This window comes from Scyliorhinus canicula, chromosome 5 (assembly GCF_902713615.1).
Source record: "Scyliorhinus canicula chromosome 5, sScyCan1.1, whole genome shotgun sequence".
NCBI lineage: Eukaryota > Metazoa > Chordata > Chondrichthyes > Carcharhiniformes > Scyliorhinidae > Scyliorhinus > Scyliorhinus canicula.
Window position 1 is genome coordinate 119,143,677 of NC_052150.1, and position 27,069 is coordinate 119,170,745.

General features: G+C 44.8%; 1 protein-coding gene and 1 long non-coding RNA gene across 2 annotated transcripts in view; one reads left to right on the top strand and one right to left on the bottom strand.

The window, feature by feature from the left end:
- The window catches only part of LOC119966212, a 40,685-nt gene extending 32,244 nt beyond the window's left edge, over positions 1–8,441 (bottom strand). The window contains exons 1-2 of the long non-coding RNA XR_005460696.1: positions 8,378–8,441; positions 5,021–5,094 (exon numbers count right to left, since the gene is read on the bottom strand). This is a non-coding gene — a long non-coding RNA (uncharacterized LOC119966212). The remainder of the gene's footprint in view (positions 1–5,020; positions 5,095–8,377) is intronic.
- Positions 1–27,069, top strand: part of LOC119966210 (serum paraoxonase/arylesterase 2-like) — an 88,599-nt gene that overhangs the window by 36,294 nt on the left and 25,236 nt on the right. Inside the window, exons 6-8 of the mRNA XM_038797546.1 lie at positions 5,710–5,910; positions 24,276–24,357; positions 26,100–26,228. Of these exons, the coding sequence (XP_038653474.1) occupies positions 5,710–5,910; positions 24,276–24,357; positions 26,100–26,228 (412 nt within the window). The remainder of the gene's footprint in view (positions 1–5,709; positions 5,911–24,275; positions 24,358–26,099; positions 26,229–27,069) is intronic.

The window sequence follows — 27,069 nt, forward strand, 5'->3', positions numbered from 1 at the left end:
ATGCCAAATGGCATAACTTTGAATTGGTATATACCATCTGGAGTCACAAAAGCTGAAATCTCCTCCGCCTTTTCGGATAAAGGTACCTGCCAGTAACTTTAAAGTAAATCCAGTTTGGAAATAAAAGCTGATTGTCCCACTTTCTCAATGCAATCGTCCAAATGTGGGTAGGATAAAAGTCCTTTCTTGCAACTGCATTAACCTTTCTGTAGTCCACACACAACCGTTGGGTACCATCTGGTTTTGGTACCATCACTATGGGTGAGCTCCATTGGCTGCAATCCACTTCAATTATGCCATTTTTAAGTGTACTCTCAATCTTTTTGTTAACCTGTGCCAATTTTAAAGGGTTAAGCCTATCTGGATGTTGATTGATTGGAATAGCATTTCCCACATCTACATCATGTATAGCCATTTTAGTACTTCCCAATTTATCTCTACAAACTTGCTCACGTGATATCAATAACTCTTTCATGTCAGTCCTATTTTACTCTGGAAGGTAACTCAACGATTTATCCCAATTTTTAAGAACATCCTTGATTTCCAATTTAATTGAGGTATGTCAAATTCACAGTCATCTGGATTTGACTCATCACTTTGAGTTAGAATCACTAAAACCAGTGAGCTGGTTTAGCTCACTGGGCTAAATCACTGGCTTTTAAAGCAGACCAAGCAGGCCAGCAGCACGGTTCAATTCTCGTACCAGCCTCCCCGGACAGGTGCCGGAATGTGGCGACTAGGGGCTTTTCACAGTAACTTAATTGAAGCCTACTCGTGACAATAAGTGATTTTCATTTCATTTCATTTTTCTCTCCTTCCCTTTCAAAGTACCCGTTAAGCATATTTACATGACATACTCGGTGAGTCTTCCTTCTGTCTGGTGTTTTTACCACATAATTCACCTCACTTACTTTCCTTTCAATCTGATAAGGTCCACAAAACCTTGCTTTTAAAGGTTCACCTACCACTGGTAACAATATTAAAACTTTATCTCCACTGGCAAAACTACAAACTTTGGATTTTTTGTCCGCTACCCGTTTCACCACATTTTGTGCAACTTTTAAATGTCGTCCAGCCAATTCATCTGCGTTATTTAATCATTCCCTAAAATTTGACACGTAACCCAATAATGCAATTTCAGACTGCTCACTCACCAATTTTTCATTGATCAATTTAAGTGGTTCTCTTACCTCATGACCAAAAATTAGTTCAAAATGACTGAACTTGGTTGACTCATTCGGTGCATCCCTAATTGCAAACAGTATGAATGGAATTCCTTTATCTCCAACTTCTGGATAATGTTGACAATAAGCCCTCAACATTGTCTTTAATGTCTGATGCCACCTATCTAACGCTCCCTGTGCTTCTGGATGGTACGCGGTTGATTTAAATTGTTTTACTCCTAAGATATCCATAACCTCTTTGAATAACGTTGAGGTAAAATATGATCCTTGACCTGATTGTATTTCTGTGGGTAGTTCATATCTAGTAAAAAAAGTTGAAGTAACTCTTCCACAATCTTTTTAGCTGTAATATTGCATACTGGAATGGCCTCTGGAAACTGAATACACACATCCACTATAGTCAAAAGATATTGATTCCCACTTTTCGTTTTAGAGCGCGGTCCTACGCAACCAATTAAGACCCTTATTAAAGCTTACTCAAATGCTGTAATGAATATTAAGGACACTGGTTTTACCACTGCTTGAGGTTTCCCTATCATGTGTGACATGATCAACAAAATTTAACTACATCTTTACATAGTCCAGGCCAATAAAAATGTTTTTGTATTTAGCTTGTTATTTCCTTACTCCCAAATGACCTCCCACTGGTACCTCATGTGCTACTCGCAACACCTCCTTTCTATACCCTACTGGCAATACTACTTGATGGACTTCTGCCCACTTTTCATCAGCCTGCATATGTAAAGGTCTCCATTTTCTCATCATGACATCATTTTTACGGTAATAACACTCTGGTATACACTCAGATTCCTCTTCCGTGTATGCTTTCTGATACATCAGTTTTATTTCCATATCTTTCTGTTGTAACTCTGCCAATTTTCCTGATCCAAAAATATCCGCCTCATCCTCCACTTGTTCTTTTTCAACCATCTGATCAAACTTTGTTTCTGATAATTGAACTTCCACTATCTTCACTCTTTAATTTCTCCTCTTGTCTTAACCTGTGACTTTGCGACCTTGTTACTACACAATCTGGAAAAATCCCAGGATACTCGTCCTTCAACACTTCAGTTGTCTGATTTTCCACTGGCTTATCAACCACAGTAGGCATCACTCCCACTTGTGATCCAGCTATATCATCACCCAAGATAAACTGTATTCCTGGACAAGATAGTTTCTCTATTACTCCGACTACCACTGCACCACTCTTCACTGGACTTTCCAACCTTACCTTATATAATAGAACACCACTCCTCTTACCCTGAATTCCATATATTACCACCTTTTCGGGCAACATTCTTCCCAAACAACATAACGCCTCATCTCTCACCATTAAAGATTGACTAGCCCCTTTATCTCTTATAATTGTGACTTCTTTACCTGCACCTCCTGATACACATGAGTAAACTTTACCCACACAAGTAAATTCTTTAAAGAGATCTGGCACCTTCTCAATCACCTCTTGATCAGGCTGTACAATCTTTTGCTCCTCCTTCGCCTCACTTGGGCTTTCCTTTACCACTCTAACAAACCCCACTGTCTTATCCTGTTTTACCACATCAGCCTTCTCAGTGCTTTTCTTCAACCACCAACACTGTGACTTTACACGGCCTAATTTATTACAGTGAAAACATTTGAAACTTTTCATTTCTTTTCCACCCTCCTAGATTTATTTTTTAATCTGAGGCACACTCCTTATTATCTCCCATCAGATTACCTTTACCTTTACCACTTGAGTATTTCTCATGTCCCCAGTTTCTATCCCTCACAGGCTGAAACTGATGTTGGAAACCAAGCTTTGATTTATGAACTAATTCATAATCATCTGCCATTTCTGCTGCTAATCTCACAGTTTTAACCCTCTGTTCTTCCACATGAGTTCTCACTACATCAGGAATTGAACTTTTAAACTCCTCCAAAAGCATAATTTCTCTGAGAGCTTCATACGTTTGGTCTATTTTCAAAGCCCTTATCCACCTATCAAAATTACTCTGTTTGATTCTTTCAAAGCCCATGTATGTTTCACCAAATTATTTCCTTAAATTTGTAAATCTTTGTAGGCTTCAGGCACTAGTTCATATGCACCAAAGATCAATTTTTTCACCCCCTCGTACGTCCCGGATACGTCCTCCGGTAGTGATGCAAACACTTCACTAGCCCTACCTACCAGCTTTGTTTGAATCAGTAATACCCACATGTCCTGTGGCCATTTCATTTGTTTAGCTACCTTCTCAAATGAAATGAAAAAGGCTTCCACCTCCTTCTTAAACCTTGGCAATGCTTGGTCATATTTAAATAGATCCCCACCAGGCCTTCGACTATGATGCTCTTTCTCACCACCCTCATCACTATCAACCAACTGTACATTTCCCTTTACGTCTGCCAATTTTAAATGACTGTCATGTTTCATGGCCATTTTCTGAAGTTCAAACTCTCGCTCTTTATCTTTTTCCCTGATCTGTATCTCCCTTTCTCTTTCTTTTAGTTCTGCTATGCTATTCTTTCTATTTTCCTTTTTTCTCTCATTTTCCACTCTCTCTTTCTGTCTCTCTTTTTCCTCTCTCTTTCGTATTCAAGCTGCTTTAATTCTTTCTCATGTTCCATTTGTTTAATTTGTAACTGAAGTTTTGCCATTTTCAATGAGTCAAACTGTATCTTAGGAAACTTGAAATGCTTAGCCACCACCATAATTACCATATCTTTTTGCATTTTGTCAGGTAATGTTAACTGCAATGTTTTTGCCCAATCTGTTTTTAGTCTCTGTCCGTAAGGTACTGTGTGTGACCGTCTCCACCCCCATAAACCTCAGAGCCTCTGAAAGAGCCACTTCCCACAACACACTCCTTACTTAAACTGAAATACCACACCTGAAAAGCAACCACAATATGCTCACCCCTCACTGTCTTTAAGTTCACTAAGCCAATCCAATAGATAGACTTTTATCCCGGACGAGCCCCTAATTTGTTATGGGCCAGGGTTTAGAGAGCCTCAAAGTGTATCATGGAGTTCACCTGACCCACAACTTTTACTAGATTGTGGTATTGGGAGCACACAGCCCACTCTACAGGTGAGGTTCAGCAAAAATGGAAAAATATTTTTTTTAAGCAAAATAATGATTATTCTATGAACTCAAGTTAACCTTTTTAAAGCATACAGTGAACATCTTAGAAACCATCAATTCAAATATAACCCCCAAAGAATACAACACTAAATAATTATTACTTTCCTTTTAACATCCATAAGACTTAAAACACCTTTTAACAGAAGCACATCATGTTAAAGTCACTACTGAGAGCAGTTATTAATTTTAAATCACCAAAGGATTGATTTACAATCTTTAGATTACAGAGAGAGACTGTAACAGACCTTCTGGCTGTGACTACAGCTATCCAGCTCAGAAAACAAAACTAAAACACGCCATGCTGCAAACAGCCTAAAATGAAAGTAAAAAGCTGACAGACAGCTCAGCTCCACCCACTCTGACATCATTGCAGTAATAAACACCCATTTCTCAAAGGTACTCTCAATACAGATTTTTATATACATGCCCATTTATAAACACCCATTTCTTAAAGTTTGTTGTAAATTGTAAAAATGTTGGAATAAAAATAAAATAAAAGTACTTTAAAAACAAAGAATCCTATGCCCAAAGAACAGTGACAAACATATTCTCACCACCAAAATAGAGAGTGACGAGTGTGACCATTTTAGAAGTCAGAATCCTGTATCTGGACTGTCGGAAATACAACCTTCTCAACCAAACTGATACTATCCATTCATTGCACATTAAGTTGAAATTGAAAAGAAAATCTGCAAGGAAACCGTGAGTATTGTACCTGGTAAACACGAGCGGGCCAGGAGTAGCAGGGTAACCAATGCACCAATCACAGTCGAAGAGTCAGCCTGTGACCTGCAACAGATAGACAGACAGATTTGACATTATAGGAAATGTTGAAGGCAATCACACCTCAGAAGATACATTCCTAGAAAGTGCAGCAGTGTGCACATACAGGAATAGCTTAAGAGCGAGTTGGGTGACATGGAGTGTAAAAACCTTGTGTGTCATGTACACCAACATTGTGACTGGCACAGCAGCTGGGTGCTGAAAAAAAATGACGGCACAATCTGGGTATGCTTAGAACCAAGACATCTAAACCCGTCACATCTCTATCTTTCTCCAATTCAAATGTTAGCACTTTTTTCTCTAAAGATGCTGCCTGACCTTCTGACATTCAGAATTCTCTATTTTTCTTAGTAAAACAATTCACCATTATTTTAGCACTTAAAACTGCTGACCTTCAAACGCACTGAAATATCAAAACAAAAAGTCTTATACTTTGCCGCATTTCAAAATCCACCACCTCACAATATGTCTTTGCAAAACTACAGACAAAAATATCCTCTACTACCATTTTAAGCATTTTTGAATAATTTTGTTCATTGCAGATCAACACCTAAGAATATTGTACAAAGTGTGTAATTTGTTCCCAGATTTGTAATTTAATTTCTTCATTTTGTCTTCTAGTGTGAATGATATTGTAGCACTAAGCCCTGACAGTTTCTATGCCACCAATGACCACTATTTTTCTCACGAACACTTGAAGAATTTGGAGCTAGTTATTGGCTTGTCATGGTGCACTGTTGTTTACTACAGTCCCTCTGATGTCAAAGAAGTGGCAACAGGACTTCGATTAGCCAATGGGATTAATGTTTCTCCTGACAGAAGGTGAGGAAGTTCTTAGTTTTTCTTAGCCGGTTTAGCTCAGTGGGCTGGACAGCTGGTTCGTAACGCAGAGCCGCAGATGCGGTGATCCCTCGTGTTAAATCGCCACCAGTCCATTCTCCACCTCGGGACGAAAGCAGCCTATGGCTTATTGGTGATTTTACCTTTTCTTGTTAAATAGCTGTCTGTGATCAAGAGAAATTCTTGGAAATTAATGGTTATGTTGTACACTTGTGCAGAGCAAGATGTCATTCAGCAATTGGCAGTAACTATTTGTTTAAGGTTGAGTTGTGTTCCTGAAAGGTGCAATTTTAAGTAAAAGAACATTTGAAGTGACTCCAGTTTCCCCATTACAATCAAAACTTAAAACTAGATTGGTTCATTAGGATCCTTCTCAGCAGAACAACCATTGAAACACTGTACATTCCCAATGACCTGCATTTGTAAATGAAATAACTTTCAAAGTTTTTACAAATATCAGATACAAGCTCTTTCTCCCCATCTCAGTCACCCTCCGCCTCATCTCGGTCTGTCTGCCTCCTTCCCCCCCCCCCCCCCCCACCCCATTTAGGTCTGTCTGTCTCCCTCCCTTCGTCATCTCACTTGCCATTTCTCCCACCCCCCATCGCTCTATCGCCCTCCCTCCCTCCCCATCTCTCTCTCGCCCTCCCTCTCTGCCCCGCCCCATCTCTCTCGCCCTCCCTCCCTGCCCCATCTCTCTCTCTCTTGCCCTCCCTCCTCCCATCTCTCTCTCGCCCTCCCTCCCTCCCATCGCTCTCTCGCCCTCCCCATCTCTCTCTCGCCCTTCCTCCCTCCCATCTCTCTCGCCCTTCCTCCCTCCCATCTCGCTCTCCCTCCCTCCCATCTCTCTCTCACCCTCCCTCCCATCTCTCTCTCGCCTTCCCTCCCTCCCATCTCTCTCTCACCCTCCCATCTCTCTCTCGCCCACCCTCCCTCCCTCCCATCTTTCTCTCGCCCGCCCTCCCTCCCATCTTTCTCTCACCCTCCCATCTTTCTCTTGCCCTCCCTCCCTCCCAGCTCTCTCTCGCCCTCCCATCTCCTTCTTACCCTCCCTCCCATCTCTCTCTCACCCTCCCTCCCTCCTCTCTTGCCCTCCCTCTCCCCATCTCTATCTTCATTGTACAGTTGTGTCGAGCAAGTGCAGAGCAAGAGGTTATTCAGCAATAAACAGTAGTTCCTTCTTTAATGGTCTATATCTCTAGTTCCTGAAAGGTGCAACTTTAAGTGAAACAACATTTTAAGTGTTTTCACATTACAACCAAAATTTAAAACTGTAGATTTGTTCTTCAGGATACTTCTCGGCAGAACAAACATTGAAACACTGTACACTCCCAATGACCTGCATTAGTAAATGAAATAATTTAATTTTAAAAATATCAGATATACGCTCTTTCTCTCTCCCCTTCCCATCTCATTCTCTGTCCCTCCCCATCGCTTTCTCTTCCCCATCTCTTTCTCTCTCCCTCCCCCCATTTTTATCTCTCCCCCATTTCTCTCTCCCCTATCTCTCTCCCCATCTGTCTCCTTCCCTTCCCCCATTTCTGCCTCTTTGTCTGTCTGTCTGCCTCCCTCCCTCCCCCCGTCTGTCTGTCTCCCTCCATCCCTCACTTCCCCCATCTGTCTCCCACCCCATCTTTCTCCTTCCCCCATCTCTGTCCGTCTTTGTCCCCCTCTGTCACTCCTTCCCTCCCCCATTTCAGTCCCCCCTCTCTGTTAATGTGTTTTATAATTTTAAAAGTTAGAATCTTGTGCAGATAACATTTCCAGCCTTTTTAACAAATTATTAATGAATTACTTATTCTTTAGTTGTGTCACAATTAAGACTTACTTAACTAATCTGGCTGGATTCCAAAAGTGCAGGTTTAGTTTTTATTCAAAATGTTTTTTGTCAATTTAACACAAAATGCTCAAGATCCTATTCATTCAAATTACCCAATCATAAACACACTAAATCTATTGATTTTAAAACTACCAACATCTGGCTATACCGACGGTTGAAGTTGGTCAATTTAGGGAGCAACTAAAGAAGTCCTGGAACTTGCAGTGCTTGCGGAGAGCTGGAAGAGGAGGAGCTGAAGTCCCTGATGGTGGCAGAAGACATTGGGGACTTGGGAATGCACGGAAGAGATTCCTAATGGGGGTGCACTGACCCCAATGGCATAGTGGAAAATAGCAGAAAATGCTATGTGCCCATGTGGAATCTGCAGGTCACAGACCAGGAACTGTGTGACACTGATGTTTTAGTGAATGTCACAATGTTAAACAATGATATAATGCTATTTTAAGACTGACATTATAATGAAGCAGTGTCAACTGATTCAACATTAATCACAGCCTTGGTGCAGTCTTGGTGCTGGCCAACAACCACGTTCCCCTCCATTTCCACATGTCGAATTGCCACCTCCAGACACCTCGAACCACGAGGCCACCAGTTGTGCCTCCCACTCACCTGTCAAGACACCGTCACCCCCTCCACCACCTCTCCGGCAGTCGACAAGGATCAGACGCAAGCCTAAGAGACTGGACTTATGAGCATTTGTTTTGTTTGTTCTGTTCTGTATTCCTCAGTCAGTCAAATTAGACAGACACATTCACATGTATATACGTCTAAAAAAAAAGAGGGGCGATGTCATGATATGCAAACATACATTAGACAGACATAGACAGACACATTCACATGTATATACATCTAAAAAAAAGCGGGGGGGGGGCAGATGTCATTATATGCAAACATGCAACCAATGAACACTCAGAACTGGACACGACCAATGGGCAGTCAGGACACTCAGAGGTGGCATCACCACAAGGGGGCATGACATAAACACTATAAAAGGGATGAGGCACTAACACCCTGCCTCTTTCCACAGACAAACATCTAGAGAGTTAGACAGGGTTGATCAGCAACATCACACCCCAGCACGTGACTTCGAGCAAGCTGGTACAGTTAGACTGAGTTACAACAGTTAGATTAGCAGAGAGTCGACTCATTTGAGAACTGTGTTAATAGTTCAATAAACACATTGAACTCATTTCAGAGTCTGGAGCATCCTTTAGTTAAGACTGCATCAAGTCGCAGCCTGTGTTATCCGAAGCATAACACAACATGATGCCAGGAATGACTGTTCAATCTATTTAGTTCAACTCAGCAAGAACCGTGACAACCAGCTACTGAATACAGGCGCAATGGACAAGATTCAGGCTTCTCATCAGCTCAGGACCACTGGCAATCTTACTGCCAACTGGCGATCATTCAAGCAGAAATTTCAACTATACGTGGAAGCATCTGACCTCAATGGCGCGACCAATGCGCGGAAGATAGCTCTTCTACTCACCACTGCGGGTGACCATGCGATAGAGATCTTCAACTTCTTTAACTTTTCCAACGGGCAGGACAAAAGGAAGTACCAAACCATCCTGGACAAATTCGACAGCCACTGTGAGGTGGACACCAATGAAATCTTCGAGGGCTACATCTTCAAGTAGAGGATGCAAGGTAAAGACAAATCCTTCAACTCCTATCTAACTAACCTTAGACTGCTAGCGCAATCCTGCAACTTCGGTGGTATCACTGACTCCATGATCAGAGACTATATTGTTTTTGGAGTCCAATCTGATCCTCTGCGAGAGCAATTGTTGAAAATCAAGCACATAACCTGCCAGTTGCAATTGAAACGTGTACTGTGCACGAGCACTATAAAAATCGCTATTCACAGTACAAAATGGCAGAAAGTGAAAAACAAGCCTCCCATGAGGTGGAGTGTGTTCAGGCCATCTCCCGGATGCAGCGCCTCCACATTGACGAAAGTGGCCATTTTGCGACGCCTGACACATGCGCAATGCAATCGGGAACACTAAACAGCAGAAAACCGCACTGCGCAGGTGCAGACATCCGAGAACCGCACCACGCATGCGCAACGACGCATTGAGCGTCATGACGTGTGTGAACTGTGGCACCGCCCATTTTAAAAAAAAAACTGCCCTGCAAGAGGCAAACACTGTTTAAACTTTGGGAAACCAACTACTATGCAGCCCTGTGCAGAGCTGAACCACCAGTCAGGAGCCAGCGCTCCCAATTCCGACAGGGGCGCATCAGAAGTGTGCAACACCGAATGCATGACTCTGATCCAGGCAGTGCGACAGATCCAGATGATGAATATCTGGACAACACTTACCGAGTGGGCATTATTACAAAGTGAGAATACACCACAGCGGACACATCGCGAGTCCAATCAATCCTGGCCGTGGATTCCGAGGACAAATGGCATGCAGTGGTGAAGGTCAACCATTGCCCCATCCAGTTCAAACTTGACACAGGTGCCTCCACCAACCTGATTTCAAGAGAATCAAGAAGCCCCCCACCATCCTTCCAGCTGCCTGCAAACACCTGGACTACAATGGAAACGCAAACAAGGCACTGGGGTCCTGCCATCTGCAGGTGTCTAGCCGACACACACAAGCAAGCTTACACTTCGAGATTGTTAAACCAGACAGGCGTCCCTGCTATGTGCGCACTCCTGCAAGCAACTGAACCTCATTCAAAGGGTCTACACCACGATGCCGTCCCATTCGGATCTTCAGGCCAGCGTTGATGACATCCTAACCCAGTACCCAGATGTATTTAGCGGGACGGGCACGCTGCCGTACCAGTACAAGATTCTACTGCGGCCTGATGCCAAGCCAGTGGTCCACGCACCACGACGAGTTCCTGTTCCACTGAGAGAGCGCCTGAAGGCAGAGCTCATGAGTCTACAACAAAAAGGCATCATCTCCAAGGTCACTGAACCAACTGACTGGGCCAGCTCGATGGTGTGCGTAAAGAAGCCTTCGGGGGACCTACGCATCTGCATTGACCCCAAGGATCTAAACAAAAACATTATGTGGCAACATTACCCCATCCCGAAGAGGGAAGAAATCACGAGTGAGATGGCACATGTGCGCTTCTTCACAAAATTGGACGCAACACAAGGAGTTTGGCAAATCCAACTTGAAGAATCCAGTTGAAGGCTCTGCACCTTCAACATGCCTTTTGGCAGATTCTGCTACAACCGAATGCCATTGGGCATCATCTCGGCATCAGAGATTTTCCATCGCTTCATGGAACAGATGATGGACGGAATAGAAGGGTCTATTCCGTCTGTGTCTATATTGTGTCTACGTCGACGATATCGTAATCTGGTCCACATCCCTAGAGGAACATATGTCGCGACTCAAGAAAGTATTCCGACGCATACATGAACATTGCCTCAAGCTAAGCAGGTCCAAGTGCTGTTTTGGGACATCCACGCTGAAGTTCCTGGGCGCTCAGATTTTGCAACACTGTGTTGACAAAATTAAAGCCATCCAGGCAATTAAAATCCCAGAGGACAAGAAGGCAGTACTGCACTTCCTGGGAATGGTCAATTTCCTTGGCAAGTTCATCCCACATTTGGCCACACACACCACGGGCCTACGCAATCTGGTGAAAAAATCAACCGCCTTTGAGTGGAAGACGGAGCACCGAACAGAGTGGCTGGAGCTGAAAGCCAAGCTCACCACTGCACCCGTCCTTGCAGTCTTTGGCCCAGACCGAGAGACCAAGATATCCACAGATGCGAGTCAGGATGGCATTGGTGCGGTGTTGCTTCAAAGAGACGACACGTCATCCTGGGTACCAATAGCATACGTGTCACGGGCAATGACACCCACTGAGACCAGATATGCGCAGATTGAGAAGGAGTGTTTAGGTCTTCTCACCGGCATCCTCAAATTTCATGATTATGTCTACGGCTTGCCAACATTTACTGTTGAGACGGATTATAGGCCTCTGGTCCCCATCATCCAAAAGGACCTGAACGACATGACGCCTCGTTTGCAAGAATTCTGCTCAGACTCCGGAGGTATGATTTTAATTTGGTGTACACACCTGGCAAGGAGCTCATCATCGCCGATGCTCCGTCAACTCACCCAGTGAACCACTGAAGATCATCCAACACATTGAATTGCAGGTACAACTGCGTGCGAGCACGCTCCCGGCAAGAGATGAGAAGACCTCCGAGAAGAGACGGCCAAAGACCGACCCCCTGTTGCAGCGAGTCATCCACAACCTCAGCAATGGCTGCCAGAAAGGGCAATGCCCTCAATTCTACAATGTCAAGGACGACCTGACGCTGATCGATGGCATCCTGCTCAAGCTGGACAGGATAGTCATCCCGCTACATCTGCAGAGCATGGTGCTGCGGCAGATTCATGAGGGACACCTGGGTGTAGAAAAGTGCAGGCGCAGGGCCCAGCAAGCTGTCTACTGGCCGGGCATCAACCAGGACATCACGGACAGGGTCCTGAACTGCAAAACCTGTCAGAGGTTCCAACCAGCGCAGAGCAAGAAGACGCTCCAACCACATGACCTAGAGACCCCGCCGTGGTCCAAGGTTGGCATTGACCTATTCCACGCGAATGGTCGCGACTATATCTTGATCATCGATTACTTTTCGAACTATCCTGAGGTGCTGCAGCTGCCAGACCTCACCTCACGGACCGTCATCAAAGCGTGTAAAGAGACATTCTCACGGCATGGCATCCCGAACAATGGCCCGTGCTTCCACAGTCGAGAATGGTCCACGTTTGCCAAGAGCTACAATTTCAGGCATGTCACCTCCACTCTGCACTATCCGCAGCCCAATGGCAAAGTCGAAAAAGGGGTGCACATCGTGAAGCAGCTCATCCGCAAGGCCTCGGACTCTGCTTCCGACATACACCTTGCACTACTTGCGTACCGGACGACTCCCTTGTCCATGGGCATGTCGCCAGCTCAACTCCTGATGAACAGGGACCTGCGGATGACGCTTCCAGTCATACACCTGCCCAGCCTTGATCACCTCCCGGTGCTGCAGAAGATGCAGCAGCTTTGCGACAGCCAGAAGCAGGGCTATGACGCACATGCCACCAATCTGGATGTACTATACCCGGCAGACACGGTCAGGATCAGGATACCGGATGGTGGGTGGTCTACTCCGGCTGTCGTTGTTCAACAGGCCGCGCCCAAATCCTATGTCATACGTATGGTTGATGGCTCTATTGTGCGAAGGAATCGAAGGGCACTGCGAAAAGTTGCTTGCCCACAACCACTTTCCCCTCCATTTCCACATGTCGAATTGCCAGATCCAGACACCTCGAACGACAAGGCCACCAGTCGTGCCTCCCACTCGCCTGTCAAGACACCGTCATCCCCTTCACCACCTCTCCGGCGGCCAACGAGGATCAGACGCAAGCCTCAGAGATTGGACTTATGAGCATTTGTTTTGTTTGTTCTGTTCTGTATTCCTCAGTCAGTCAAATTAGACAGACACATTCACATGTATATACGTCTAAACAAAAAGAGGGGCGATGTCATGATATGCAAACATGCATTAGACAGACATAGACAGACACATTCACATGTATATACATCTAAAAAAAAGCGGGGGGGGCAGATGTCATTATATGCAAACATGCAACCAATGAACACTCAGAATAGGACACAACCAATGGGCAGTCAGGACACTCAGAGGTGGCATCACCACAAGGGGGCATGACATAAACACTATATAAGAGATGAGGCACTTAAACCTTGCCTCCTTCCACAGACAGACATCTGGAGAGTTAGGCAGGATTGATCAGCAGCATCACACCCCAGCACGTGGCTTTGAGCAAGCTGGTACAGTTAGACTGAATTACTACAGTTAGATTAGCAGAGTGTCGACTCATTTGAGAACTGTGTTAATAGTTCAATAAACACGTTGAACTCATTTCAGAGTCTGGAGCATCCTTTAGATGCATCAAGACTGCATCAAGTAGCAGCCTGTGTTATCCGAAGCAGCATAACACAACACCAGGCACATTTCAGAGATTTTTCTTTTTTCTTTTATTCATTCATGGGACATGGGCGTCGCAGGATCACTAATCCAGTGACAATACCACAATGCCACCGCCTCCCCTCCAACATAATCTAAGGTGACACTTCAGTGCTGTACTGAAGGAGTGTTTAGAGGTGCAGTCTTTTAAAGGAGACTTTCAGTGGAGGTCTATCATCTTGGTTGGATGCAATAGATCCCGTGGCAGTATTCAAAGAGGAGACGAACATTTCAAAGTGTTTATTCCTCATCCAATACTTCTAAAGTAGATTCTGATTATTTGCCATTTTATGGGATCTTCCTGTGCAAACAGGCAGCACTTTGCCTGCACAGTGACTGCCACAAATGACTGGTTGTGAAAGGTGCTCCTATAAATGATCTTGCTTTCTCTTTGGGAGGAGGATGGCTGGGATATTGCTTTGCATCTTGCTGCTGTGGTCAAAAATTGATAGCACTCCAGTCTGAAAGTTGCAGTAACTGACTTTATTCCGAAACATAGCTCTGTTCCTCAGAAATGTCTGACTGATATCAAGGTTGTGTAACATATTTGTGTCTTTTGGTTATCATCCTTGCACTAAGTCTCAAAAGTAGTATTATCCTGGCTGCAGCTGTAATTGAACTAATTGAAGGTCTGTGCTTCTTATCACACTTTTGCTTACCCATTCTCTGAAGGTCATCAAGTTTGAGATTGCTACTTTCTCACACCAGCCTGATGAGAAAAGGCTCTAATGACTAATCTTTAAAAGTTATTGATGTTCATTATTACATTTACCTACTTCAAAGCTATACATGTCAAATTCTTTCATTTCCCCCACTTCCGTCCCTCTTTTCGAACCCCTGGCCAGGCATTACTGATTCTCATCTGCATTCGTTATCCTCTCATCTTCAGTTTGTCTGGAGAGGTTTTACTAAAGTATTCTGGCCCCTGCATCTCTCCCTGAACATGGAACATACATACAGTGCAGAAGGAGGCCATTTGGCCCATTGAGTCGCACCGACCCACTTAAGTCGTGCAGACTTATGGTCTGCAGACCTGGGTACCCTTCTGCCATTTCCTTGGATCTCTTCCCTATTGCCTCCCCCCCCCCCCCCCTTTTTCTTGTCTGATTTCTGTGGCTGTGATGGTTCCTATTCACCCCCAACCCCCTCCCTTTCTATCCATGCTTGGCTTCAAACAGGTCCAGGTACAGGCTGATGAATGGCTCCCATACTTTGTGGAAGTCATCGTCCAACCGTCAGATGGTGCATTTGATCTTCTCCAGATGGAGAAATTCCGACAGGACTGCCAGCCTGTCTGAAGCTGAGGGTGATGCTTCTGATCCCCAGTTGCGCTGGATTCTCAGATGGGCAATTAAGGAAGAAATGGCAGGGAATCGCGCAACATGGTCGACCAACACCGCGGACCGGCCCCGACAATATAGGCCCCCCCCAGATTGCACACACCCGCCGATCGGTGGACCCCAATCATGAGCCTGGCTGTTCTGGAGCCCCCCCCCCCCCCCCCTCCCCCCCCCCATCCCCCTCCCCCCCCCCCCCCACCAGGTGACGGTCTGAGTCCACAGCCACCACTCCGAGTGCCTGCCGGGTGGAACCATTAGTGAACCACGCTGGCAGGAGAATCGCCACGAGGGCCTCCTTCAATGGCCCCCGACCGGCGCTGCATCGACTGCGCATGTGCTATTGGTGGCGATTCTCTGACCCATTCTCCGCCCTTGCGCTGAGTGCGATTGCGGCTCGGAAAATCCCAGCCTTTGTTTCTTTGAAAAGTATCCCACTGGCCTCTCTGTTCCAGTCTTGTTACCTTGTAGTAACACTACACTGCATGGGAACAAAATAAATAACAGAAAGGGCTTATACACTTTAATTATAAGCGGTCTTTCAACTGTATTTGTTTTCTTAATTGGAATATATATAGTTGCAGGTGTAGGGAATAAGCTGAAGTTACAGCACCAGACCAGGTCCCCAATTAATGTTCCAAAACCAGAAGCGAAATCCCAACAATCTTTCAATTTGTGAACCGTGAGAAAAGGATACTTTGCCTGCCTCCCCCCCCCCCCCCCCCCCCCCCCCCCGCGCAGGAGAGATTCTGCTGACAATTAGGGATCTTTTGTGTTAAAATCAATTTTATTAATACAGGATTAACCCCATTGACATTAAAGGAAAAAACAGCTTTTCAATGAACAGTTAGAACAGTACAGCACAGAACAGGCCCTTCGGCCCTCGATGTTGTGCCAAGCAATGATCACCCTACTCAAACCCACGTATCCACCCTATACCCGTAACCCAACACCCCCCCCCCCCCCCCAACCTTACTTTTTAGGACACTACGGGCAATTTATCATGGCCAATCCACCTAACCCGCACATCTTTGGACTGTGGGAGGAAACCGGAGCACCCGGAGGAAACCCACGCACACACGGGGAGGACGTGCAGACTCCACACAGACAGTGACCCAGCCGGGAATCGAACCTGGGACCCTGGAGCTGTGAAGCATTTATGCTAACCACCATGCTACCGTGCTGCCCCTTTGTTAAAACAATTGTTTTAAAAAAAAGGTCTCTGAGCTTACTTTCCCAGCTACTTAGAAAATTTCAATTGAGCAAAATCCACATACAGGTCAAATGTAACTTATTAATAAAGTTAACACTTAGTGGTTTACAGATTTATTCATAAAAGTTCTTGGAGGAAAGCCTTCCTAAGCCAGTCTGAAACAACAACTCCTTTCCTCTGAACCCAGAGCAGAACTCTAAAACTGACAAAGGGCAGGGCTGATAAACAAAACTAAAACAGACACAACCCCTCCAGGAGTGATATCACAGCCTGACTAGCTGTTAACCCCTTATCACAACTTTTGCAAACATATAATCTGGATACCTTAACCCAAGTCCTTTTAATAACATTACTGCAACAGACATATAATACAATAAGTCTTACATTCATCACACCTTTTATTTAAGAACTGTTGACTGTAGAGTTATTACTTTGTTGCTAATGTGATTGATTTTGTGTTGAAATTAAAACTTGTTTTAACACGAGCGATACCTATTGGTCAGTGTTATCACTCCTGTGGTGCAATAACCTTTCCTCACAGTTTTATAAATTGCAAATAGTTGGGTTGTCATCCATGATCCGGATACTGTCCAAGCATGCTTTCCCCCCATGTATTAGGATCAGCTTTTAAGCTTGGAGATTGGCTTTCCGATTGTTTGATATCTGTGTTTCCACATCTTGTGACGCGGGTTCCCATTATCAGCTCACTGTAGAGTACTGCCTTTGTTATGTGCAAAATGGATTTTGTAAGTTTTGTTATTCTTACAAATCTGTATATATTTGTAAAGATATAGTTGTGGTGAAGGAGCTGTGTAAAATAGGTCATTTTTTGATTATTTTGTTATAAGTTCATCAGCTGATTCCTGTGACACTGCTCAGTAGCCATCTTCCACATATCTAAAATACAAGTTAGGAAATATCAAAGACCAGTTCCATCCTGGGACCTGACTTGTCCGGTAATATCAGCTGGGATCCTAACACTTCCTTCAGACACCTTTCCATTTGGGCAGCATGGTAGCACAATGGTTATCACTGTTGCTTCACAGCGCCAGGGTCCAAGATTTGATTCCCGCTTGGGTCACTGTCTGAGCGGAGTCTGCACGTTCTCCATGTCTGCGTGGGTTTCCTCTGGGTGCTCTGGTTTCCTCCCATAAGTCCCGAAAGATGTGATTATTAGGTGATACGGACAGTCTGAATTCCCCCTTAATGGACCTGAACAGGCGCAGAAAGAGGCAACCAGGGGATTTTCACAGTAACTTCATTGCAGTGTTAATGACTAAGATTACCATTTGGGTTGTTCCTAGGATGTTCTCTTCCCATGCATTGGGTTTCAGCTTGCAAGTTCTAAGGTCATCTTTCAGATTGCCTTTATAGTTCCGTTTCCCTATATACCTGGCGGGAAGGATTAGGGAAAATCCTTTTTTCTACACTTATGGGAGAAATAAGAGGATGATCAGAGTGAGAGTAGGGCCGATCAGGGATAGTGGAGACAAGTTGTGACGAGAGTCTGAGGAGATGGTGGAGGCCCTAAATGAATATTTTGCTTCAGTATTACTGGAGAGAGGGACCTTGTTGCTCAAGAGAACAGCGTGAACCAGGTTAATAAACTCAAACAGGTTGATATTAAGAAGGAGGATGTGCTGGAAATTATGAAAAGCATCACGACAGATAAGTCCCTTGGGCCTCTATCCTGATGCTTTTCAAAATTTCCAGCACATCTTCCTTCTTAATATCAAGCTGTTCGAGTCTATTAACCTGGGATATACCCAAGGTTACTACAGGAAGCGAGGTAGGAGATTGCTGTGCTGTTGGTGATGATCTTTGCATCCTCACTCTCCACTGGAGTAGTACCGGATGATTGGAGGGAGGCTAATGTTGTTCCCCTGTTCAAGGAAGGGAATAGGGAAATCCCTGGGAATTACAGACCCATCAGTCTTGCATCTGTGGTGAGCAAAATATTGGAAAGAATTCTGAGAGATAGGATGTATGATTATTTAGAAAAACAGTTTGATTAAAGATAGTCGGCATGACATTGTGAGGCAGGTCATGCCTCACAAGCCTCATTGAATTCTTTGGGGAGGTGACTAGACACATTGATGAAGGTCGGGCAGTGGATGTAGTGTATATGGATTTCAGTAAGGCATTTGATAAGGTTCCCCATGGTAGGCTCATTCAGAAAGTTAGGGGGCATGGGATACAGGGAAATTTGGCTGTCTGGATACAGAATTGGCTGGCCAAAAGAAGACAGTGAGTGGTAGTGGATGGAAAGTATTCCGCCTGGAGGTCGGTGACCAATGGTGTCCTGCAAGGATCTATTCTGGGACCTCTGCTCTTTGTGGTTTTTATAAATGATTTGGATGAGGAAGTAGAAAGGTGGATTAGTAAATTTGCCGATGACACGAAGGTTGGGGAAGTTGTAGATAGTGTTGAGTGCAGCTGCAGGTGACAACAGGACATTGACAGGATGCAGAGCTGGGCTGAGAAGTGGCAGATGGAGTTCAACCTAGATAAATGTGAAGTGATTAATTTGGAAGATTGAATTTGAATGCTGAATACAGGGTTAAAGGCAGGATTCTTGGAAGAACAGAGGGATCTTGGGGTCCATGTACATAGATCCCTCAAAGTTGCCACCCAGGTTGATAGGGTTGTTAAGAAGGCGTACGGTGTGTTGGCTTTCATTAACAGGGGGATTGAGTTTGAGTTTAAGAGCCGCGAGGTTTTGCTGTAGCTTTATAAAACCCTAGTTAGATCACATTTGGAATAGTGTGTCCAGTTCTGGTCCCTCATTATAGGAAGGATGTGGATGCTTTGAAGAGGGTGCAGAGGAGATTTACCAGGATGCTGCCTAGACTGGAGGGCATGTCTTATGAAGAAAGGTTGAGGGAGCTTGGGCTTTTCTCACTTGAGCGAAGAAGGATGTAAGGTAACATGATAGAGGTGTACAAGGTGATGAGAGGCATTGGATAGAGTGGATAGCCAGAGACTTTTCCCCAGTGCAGAAATGGCTGGCATGAGGGGACAAAATTTTAAGGTGATTGGGGGAAGGTATAGGGGAGATGTCAGAGGTAGGTTCTTTACACAGAGAATGGTGGGTGTGTAGAATGCACTGCCAGCAGAGGTGGTGGAGTCTGAGTCATTAGGGACATTTAAGCGACTCTTGGACAGGCACATGGACAGGAGTAAATTGAAGGGGTGTAGGTTAGGTTGATCTTAGAACATAGAACATTACAGCGCAGTACAGGCCCTTCGGCCCATGATGTTGCACCGTCCTGTGAAACCCCTCTAAAGTCCCTCTACACTATTCCCTTATCGTCCATATGCCTATCCAATGACCATTTCAATGCGTTTAGTGTTGGCGAGTCCACTACTGTTGCAGGCAGGACATTCCACACCCTTACTACTCTCTGAGTAAAGAACCTACCTCTGCCATCTGTCCGATATCTATCTCCCCTCAATTTAAAGCTATGTCCCCTCGTGCTGGACATCACCATCCGAGGAAAAAGGCTCTCACTGTCCACCCTATCTAATCCTCTGATCATCTTGCATGCCTCAATTAAGTCACCTCTTAACCTTCTTCTCTCTAACGAAAACAGCCTCAAGTCCTTCAGCCTTTCCTCATATGTATTCCCTCCATACCAGGCAACATTCTTGTAAATCTCCTCTGTACCCTTTCCAATGCTTCCACATCCTTCCTATAATGTGGCGACCAGAACTGCACACAATACTCCAAATGCGGCCGCACCAGAGTTTTGTACAACTGCAACATGACCTCCTCCTGGCTCCGAAACTCAATTCCTCTACCAATAAAAGCTAACACACCGTACGCCTTCTTAACAACCCTCTCAACCTGGGTGGCAACTTTCAGTGATCTATGGACACGGACACCGAGATCTCTCTGCTCGTCCACACTACCAAGAATCTTACCATTAGCCCAGTACTCTGCCTTTCTGTTATTCCTTCCAAAATGAATCACCTCACACTTTTCTGCATTAAACTCCATTTGCCACCTGTCAGCCCAGCTCTGCAGCTTATCTATGTCCCTCTGTAACTTGTAACATCCTTCTGCACTGTCCACAACTCCACCGACTTTAGTGTCATCTGCAAATTTACTCACCCATCCTTCTACGCCCTCCTCCAGGTCATTTATAAAAATGACAAACAGCAACGGCCCCAAAACAGATCCTTGTGGCACACCACTAGTAACTGGACACCAGTCAGAGCATTTCCCATCAACCACCACTCTTTGTCTTCTATCAGCTAGCCAATTTCTGATCCAAACTGCTAAATCACCCTGAATCCCATGCCTCTGTATTTTCTGCAATAGCCTACCGTGGGGAACCTTATCAAATGCTTTACTGAAATCCATATACACCACTTCAACTGCTTTACCCTCATCCACCTGTTTGGTCACCTTCTCGAAGAACTCAATGAGGTTTGTGAGGCACGACCTACCCTTCACAAAACCATGTTGACTATCTCTAATCAAATTATTCCTTTCCAGATGATTATACATCCTATCTCTTATAAACCTTTCCAAGACTTTTCCCACAACAGAAGTAAGGCTCACTGGTCTATAGTTACCGGGGTTATCTCTACTCCCCTTCTTGTACAAGGGGACAACATTTGCTATCCTCCAGTCCTCTGGCACGATTCCTGTAGACAAAGATGACTTTAAGATCAAAGCCAAAGGCTCAGCAATCTCCTCCCTAGCTTTCCAGAGAATCCTAGGATAAATCCCATCCGGCCCAGGGGACTTATCTATTTTCACACTTTCCAGAATCGCTAACACTTCCTCCTTATGAACCTCAAGCCCTTCTAGTCTAGTAGCCTGTATTTTAGTATTCTCCTCGACAACTTTGTCTTTTTCCTGTGTGAATATTGACAAAAAATACTCATTTAGCACCTCTCCTATCTCCTCGGACTCTAAGCACAACTTCCCACTACAGTCCTTGACTGGCCCTACTCTTACGTTAGTCATTGTTTTATTCCTGACATACCTATAGAAAGCTTTAGGGTTATCCTTGATCCTACCTGCCAAAGACTTCTCATGTCCTCGCTTGGCTCTTCTTAGCTCTCTCTTTAGAGCCTTCCTAGCTAACTTGTAACTCTCAAGCGACCCAACTGAACCATCACGTCTCATCTTCACATAAGCCTCCTTCTTCCTCTTGACAAGTGATTCAACTGCTTTAGTAACCGATGGTTCCCTCACTTGACCACTTCCTCCCTGCCTAACAGGTACATACTTATCAAGGACACGCAGTAGCTGTTCCTTGAACATGCTCCACATTTCCATTGTGTCCATCCCCTGCAGTTTTCCTCTCCAGGCGATGCATCCTAAGTCTTGCCTCATCGCATCACAATTGCCTTTCCCCCAGCAATAACTCTTGCCCTGCGGTTTATACCTATCCCTTCCCATCGCTAAAGTAAACGTAATCGAATTGTGGTCACGATCACCAAAATGCTCACCTACCTCCAAATCTAACACCTGTCCTGGTTCATTACCCAGTACCAAATCCAATATGGCCTCGCCTCTTGTTGGCCTATCTACATACTGCATCAGGAAACCCTCCTGCACACATTGGACAAAAACGGATCCATCTAAAGTACTCGAACTATAGTGTTTCCAGTCAATATTTGGAAAGTTAAAGTCACCCATAACAACTACCCTGTTATTTTCGCTCCTATCCAGAATCATCTTTGCAATCCTTTCCTCTCCATCTCTGGAACTTTTCGGAGGCCTATAGAAAAGCCCTAACAGTGTGACCTCTCCTTTCCTGTTTCCTAACTCAGCCCATACTACCTCAGTATTCGAGTCCTCATCAAATGTCTTCTCAGCCACCGTAATACTGTCCTTGACTAACAATGCCTCCCCTCCCCCTCTCTTACCACCTTCCCTGAACTTACTTAAATATCTAAACCCCGGCACCTGCAACAGCCATTCCTCGCCCTGCTCTATCCATGTCTCCGAAATGGCCACAACATCGAAGTCCCAGATACTAACCCATGCTGCAAGCTCACCCACCTTATTCCGGATGCTCCTGGCATTGAAGTAGACGCACTTTAGACCACCTTCCTTCCTGCCGGTACACTCCTGCAACTTTGAAACCTTACTCATGACCTCACTACTCTCAGCTTCTTGTGTACTGGAGCTACAATTCAGGTTCCCAATCCCCTGCTGAACTAGTTTAAACCCTCCCGAAGAGCATTAGCAAACCTCCCCCCGAGGATATTAGTACCCCTCTGGTCCAGGTGTAGACCATCCCATTTGTAGAGGTCCCACCTACCCCAGAATGAGCCCCAATTGTCCAGGAATCTGAAACCCTCCCTCCTGCACCATCCTTGCAGCCACGTGTTCAACTGCTCTCTCTCCCTATTCCTCGACTCGCTAGCAAGTGGCACGGGTAACAACCCAGAGATAATAACTCTGTTTGTTCTAGCTCTAAGTTTCCACCCTAGCTCCCTGAATTCCTGCCTTACACCCCTATCCCTTTTCCTACCTATGTCGTTGGTACCTATGTGGACCACGACTTGGGGCTGCTCCCCCTCCCCCTTAAGGATCCCAAAAACACGATCTGAGACATCGCGGACCCTGGCACCTGGGAGGCAACACACCAACCGCGAGTCTCTCTCGTTCCCACAGAATCTCCTATCTGTCCCCCTAACTATGGAATCTCCAATGACTAATGTTCTACTCCTTTCCCCCCTTCCCTTCTGAGCAACAGGGACAGACTCTGTGCCAGAGACCTGTACCCCATGGCTGACCCCTGGTAAGTCCCCCCCCCCAACAGTATCCAAAGCGGTATACCTGTTACTAAGGGGAACGACCACAGGGGATCCCTGTACTGACTGCTTGCCCCTCTCACCGTCACCCATCTATCTTTATTCTTTGGCGTAACTACCTCCCTGAAGCTTCTATCTATGACCCCCTCTGCCTCCCGAATGATCCGAAGTTCATCCAGCTCCAGCTCCAGTTCCCTAACACGGTTTTTGAGGAGCTGGAGTTGGGTGCACTTCCCACAGATGAAATCAGCAGGGACACTGACGGCGTCCCTCACCTCAAACATTCTGCAGGAGGAGCATTGTACTGCCTTCCCTGACATCACCTCTAGATTTAAAAAAAACAAGAAAAAGAAAGGAAGAGCTTACCTGATATTCCCTCAAACCCTGCTCCCGCTGAAAGGTAAGCAAATTTAAAGGCACTCACTCACCTTCACGACAGGCCCCTGCTCCCGCTTCCCAACGACCGTGGGTTTTTATTTGGTTAGAGGGGGAGGAAGGGGGGAAACACTGACTAAGTGTTTCGGGTTTAACTGTCACTTGACAACAGCCCCTCCACAAACCACCTTCAAATTAGGCTGACCGCACTGCACGTATGCAAATTTGCATACGTGCAGTGCGGTCAGCCTAATCAGTAGGTCTGCTCTGCTGCCCTCTGCTGGATGCTTGCCTTCACTCAAACTCCTCGGGTCTCCTTCGCAGGTACACCTTCAAATTAGGCTGACCGCACTGCACGTATGCAAATTTCCCCGGAACAGCCAATCAGTAGCTCTGCTCTTCTGCCCTCTGCTGGATGCTTGCCTTCACTCAAATTCCTCAGGTCTCCTTCGCAGGTACACCTTCAAATTAGGCTGACCGCACTGCACGTATGCAAATTTCCCCAGAACAGCCAATCAGTAGCTCTGCTCTGCTGCCCTCTTAGATTAGGATAAATGGTCCGCCCAACATCGTGTGCTGTACTGTTCTAAGTTCTATACCAGCACAACTATTTTTCTTGTAACTAGAATATAAAGCAAGAAGAAAAAACATTCATATTCTGTACTATATCTTTTCGGTGCAGGGTGATTTCCATCATAATTTAATATAAATATATATATTATACACAGTTAAATATTTATCCAATTTAAATCAAGTTTGCTTTTTACATTTCAGATACATCTATATTGCAGAAAGTTTAGGCCATAATGTCCATGTTATGGAAATAGCTGCGAACAATACTCTGACTCCAGTGAAGGTAAGGCTATGAAACCATTCTTCGAATTCAACCAAGGCCCTTGAATATTCCAACAACATTGACTATAAATTTAGACACTATTTTAGTGTCAAAAATAGAATCTAAATTTTACTGTTGAAGTTATTTTCCCAGCAAAACCGATGTTCAAAGTCATTTTTAACGGTTCTATAATTGTCATTGTGTCATCACCGGTATATCTGCAGGGATTGACAATTTTTCTTGGATTTGCAGACTGATTAGTGAGATGGCAGCATTACCTTATGAGGAGAGATTGGGTCAGCTGGCCTGTAGTCATTGGAGGTTAAAGGAATGAGAGGGGAACTCATTGAGATGTATAAGATTGAGAGGGTTGGACAGACTGGATGCAGGGATGTTGTTTCCTCTGGCTGGGAGATCTAGAACAAGAGGTCACAGTCTCAGGATGTGGGGTAGGCCATTTAGGATTGAGATGAGGACAGATTTCTTCACTCGGGAAGGTGGTGAACCTATGGAATTCTCGATTACAGAGGGCTGTCGAGGCCAAGTCACTGAATATAGTTAAGAAGGAAATACAAAGCTGGCTTTTAAAGCAGACCAAGGCAGGCCAGCAGCACCGTACCAGCCTCCCCGAACAGGCGCCGGAATGTGGCGACTAGGGGTTTTTCACAGTAGCTTAATTTGAAGCCTACTTGTGACAATAAGCGATTTTCATTTCATTTCTGGACACTAAAGATGTCCGGGGGTATGGGGAGAATGTGGGAGTATGACATTGAGATAGAGGATCAGCCATGATCACATTGAATGGTGAAGCAGGCACAAGAGGCTGAACTGCATATGTGATGAATGTAGGTAATTATGTATATTTTGTTGTAGTAATGTTATTAAAAACCCTGGGTTACAGGCAATGCTAAAGCTATGATAAAGGGGTGGTAAAGATGAGGTATTCATTGATTTTAACCATTTGTTTACAGATAGATGGCAAATGGAACATTGCTTTGATTTTGGAGGATCCCTGGGATGTAGATAATTTATGAGGGAATATGTTAAATCCTAGATACCTATTAGTCGGTGTTATCACTCCTGTGGTTTGTAAGCCTTCCCAACGGTCTTTCAAATTGGGATTCTTGCCCTGTCCTAACCAAATTGGGGGCTCCATGCCTGGATTTTGAAAAGTATAATTCCTTCTATATGAAATGTCCCTGTGCGTGCCCACTCTCTCCTGGCTTGCCTGCATGCACGCTTTCCTTGCGTGCTTTCCCGTTGCGCGTGCTCTCTATTTCTCTCTCACATACCTAGCCATCGGTGCAACATTCCATGGACAAGTTGTGAAACAATTATCAAATTGATGCAGGCCACTTGGCCTACTCCAGATCTTGTGTTCCTCAGATCAAAAACATGGAACCATCGCGTTTAAGGGCCAAACCTTATTCCAATATGTTGATGCCATTTGAAGTTCAAGAGAAAATCTTTGGTTATAAGTGTGTTGCGAATAATTTGAATTCATGGATGGTAGTGGTATATGATGTGAAGGCAGAAATTACAATAATACTGTTCTGGTACCGATACTTAACATATAGCTGCACCAAAATCCTCTTGTTATGAGCACAATTGTATTCTTTTTAACAGGTTGGCTGGCATGTGTTGCAGAAGTCTCAATTAATTTTGTGAGAGATTTTGCGCCTGCAATGTGAAAGAATACTTATTGCCAACCTTGAAAATGCAATTTACTTGTTTCTCTTAATATTGATTGTTCCCTTGTGAAGACTGTGAATGTTGGAACGTTGCCTGACAATCTCGAGGTGGATCCCAAGACTGGAGATGTGTGGATTGGTTGCTGTCCTATTTGTTGGAAACTATTCCTCTACAATCCTGAAAATGCCCCAGGCTCTGAGGTTTGTTACTTAAAATGTTGATGGAAAATGCAACTCTTTCTTTCTTACAGGAGTTGAATTCCAGGTTGGTGCAACCACTAGGCAAACTGACCTGTTGCCTTCAGTGTCACAATTTGGGGGTGGGGGTTGTACAAATAAACAGAATGAACAACTCATGAAACTCGGGTATGAGAAACCTATGCCAAATGGTGGATTTCCGACATTGGGGTTTTTGAAAACTGCCACTGGCATCTTCCTTTCCAACCTCCAGACCTACTTCAAAAGAATCCACAATGTTGGTTTCAGCAATAGTTGCTGTGAGTAGGGATTGCTGCATTTGATCTTTAACAAACAATTTTATTGAGGTATCTTTGGCATATAAAACAGCAACATTATACCGTAGTGTACAAAAAGCAAATGCTGCATTTGATCTTTAGGCAGCCGTGTGGTTTTCCAGTGGAGCTGCTATGCCTTCCCTGTGCTCAATACATGTCAGTTAAACTGCAGAGCATTGATTGGAAGAGTACCGAACGTGGGAAAGACAGACCTTCTCCAATCCTTGATTCCATTTCCCCCAAGCTGACTGCTCTAGCTCCTCCAGTCACAGGTTCTCTCTCTCCTGAAGTTTCAGAGGAAGAATCTATGATTGGAGCAGCAAGTGAAAGAGGGAACCTTTCATTGAAGGTTGATAAGCAGTTATTCTGGCCAGTCCTGATGTCAACATGCAGGAGACTTTTGGCTGTGCCATCATCCATCACTTTGACCATATGCTTGACGACCAGTCCCACCCAGTTGATATTCAGCGCTTATTCTTTTGCAGTATGGAGGATAAGAAAAGAGGCGGAACCAAACTCAGACAGGG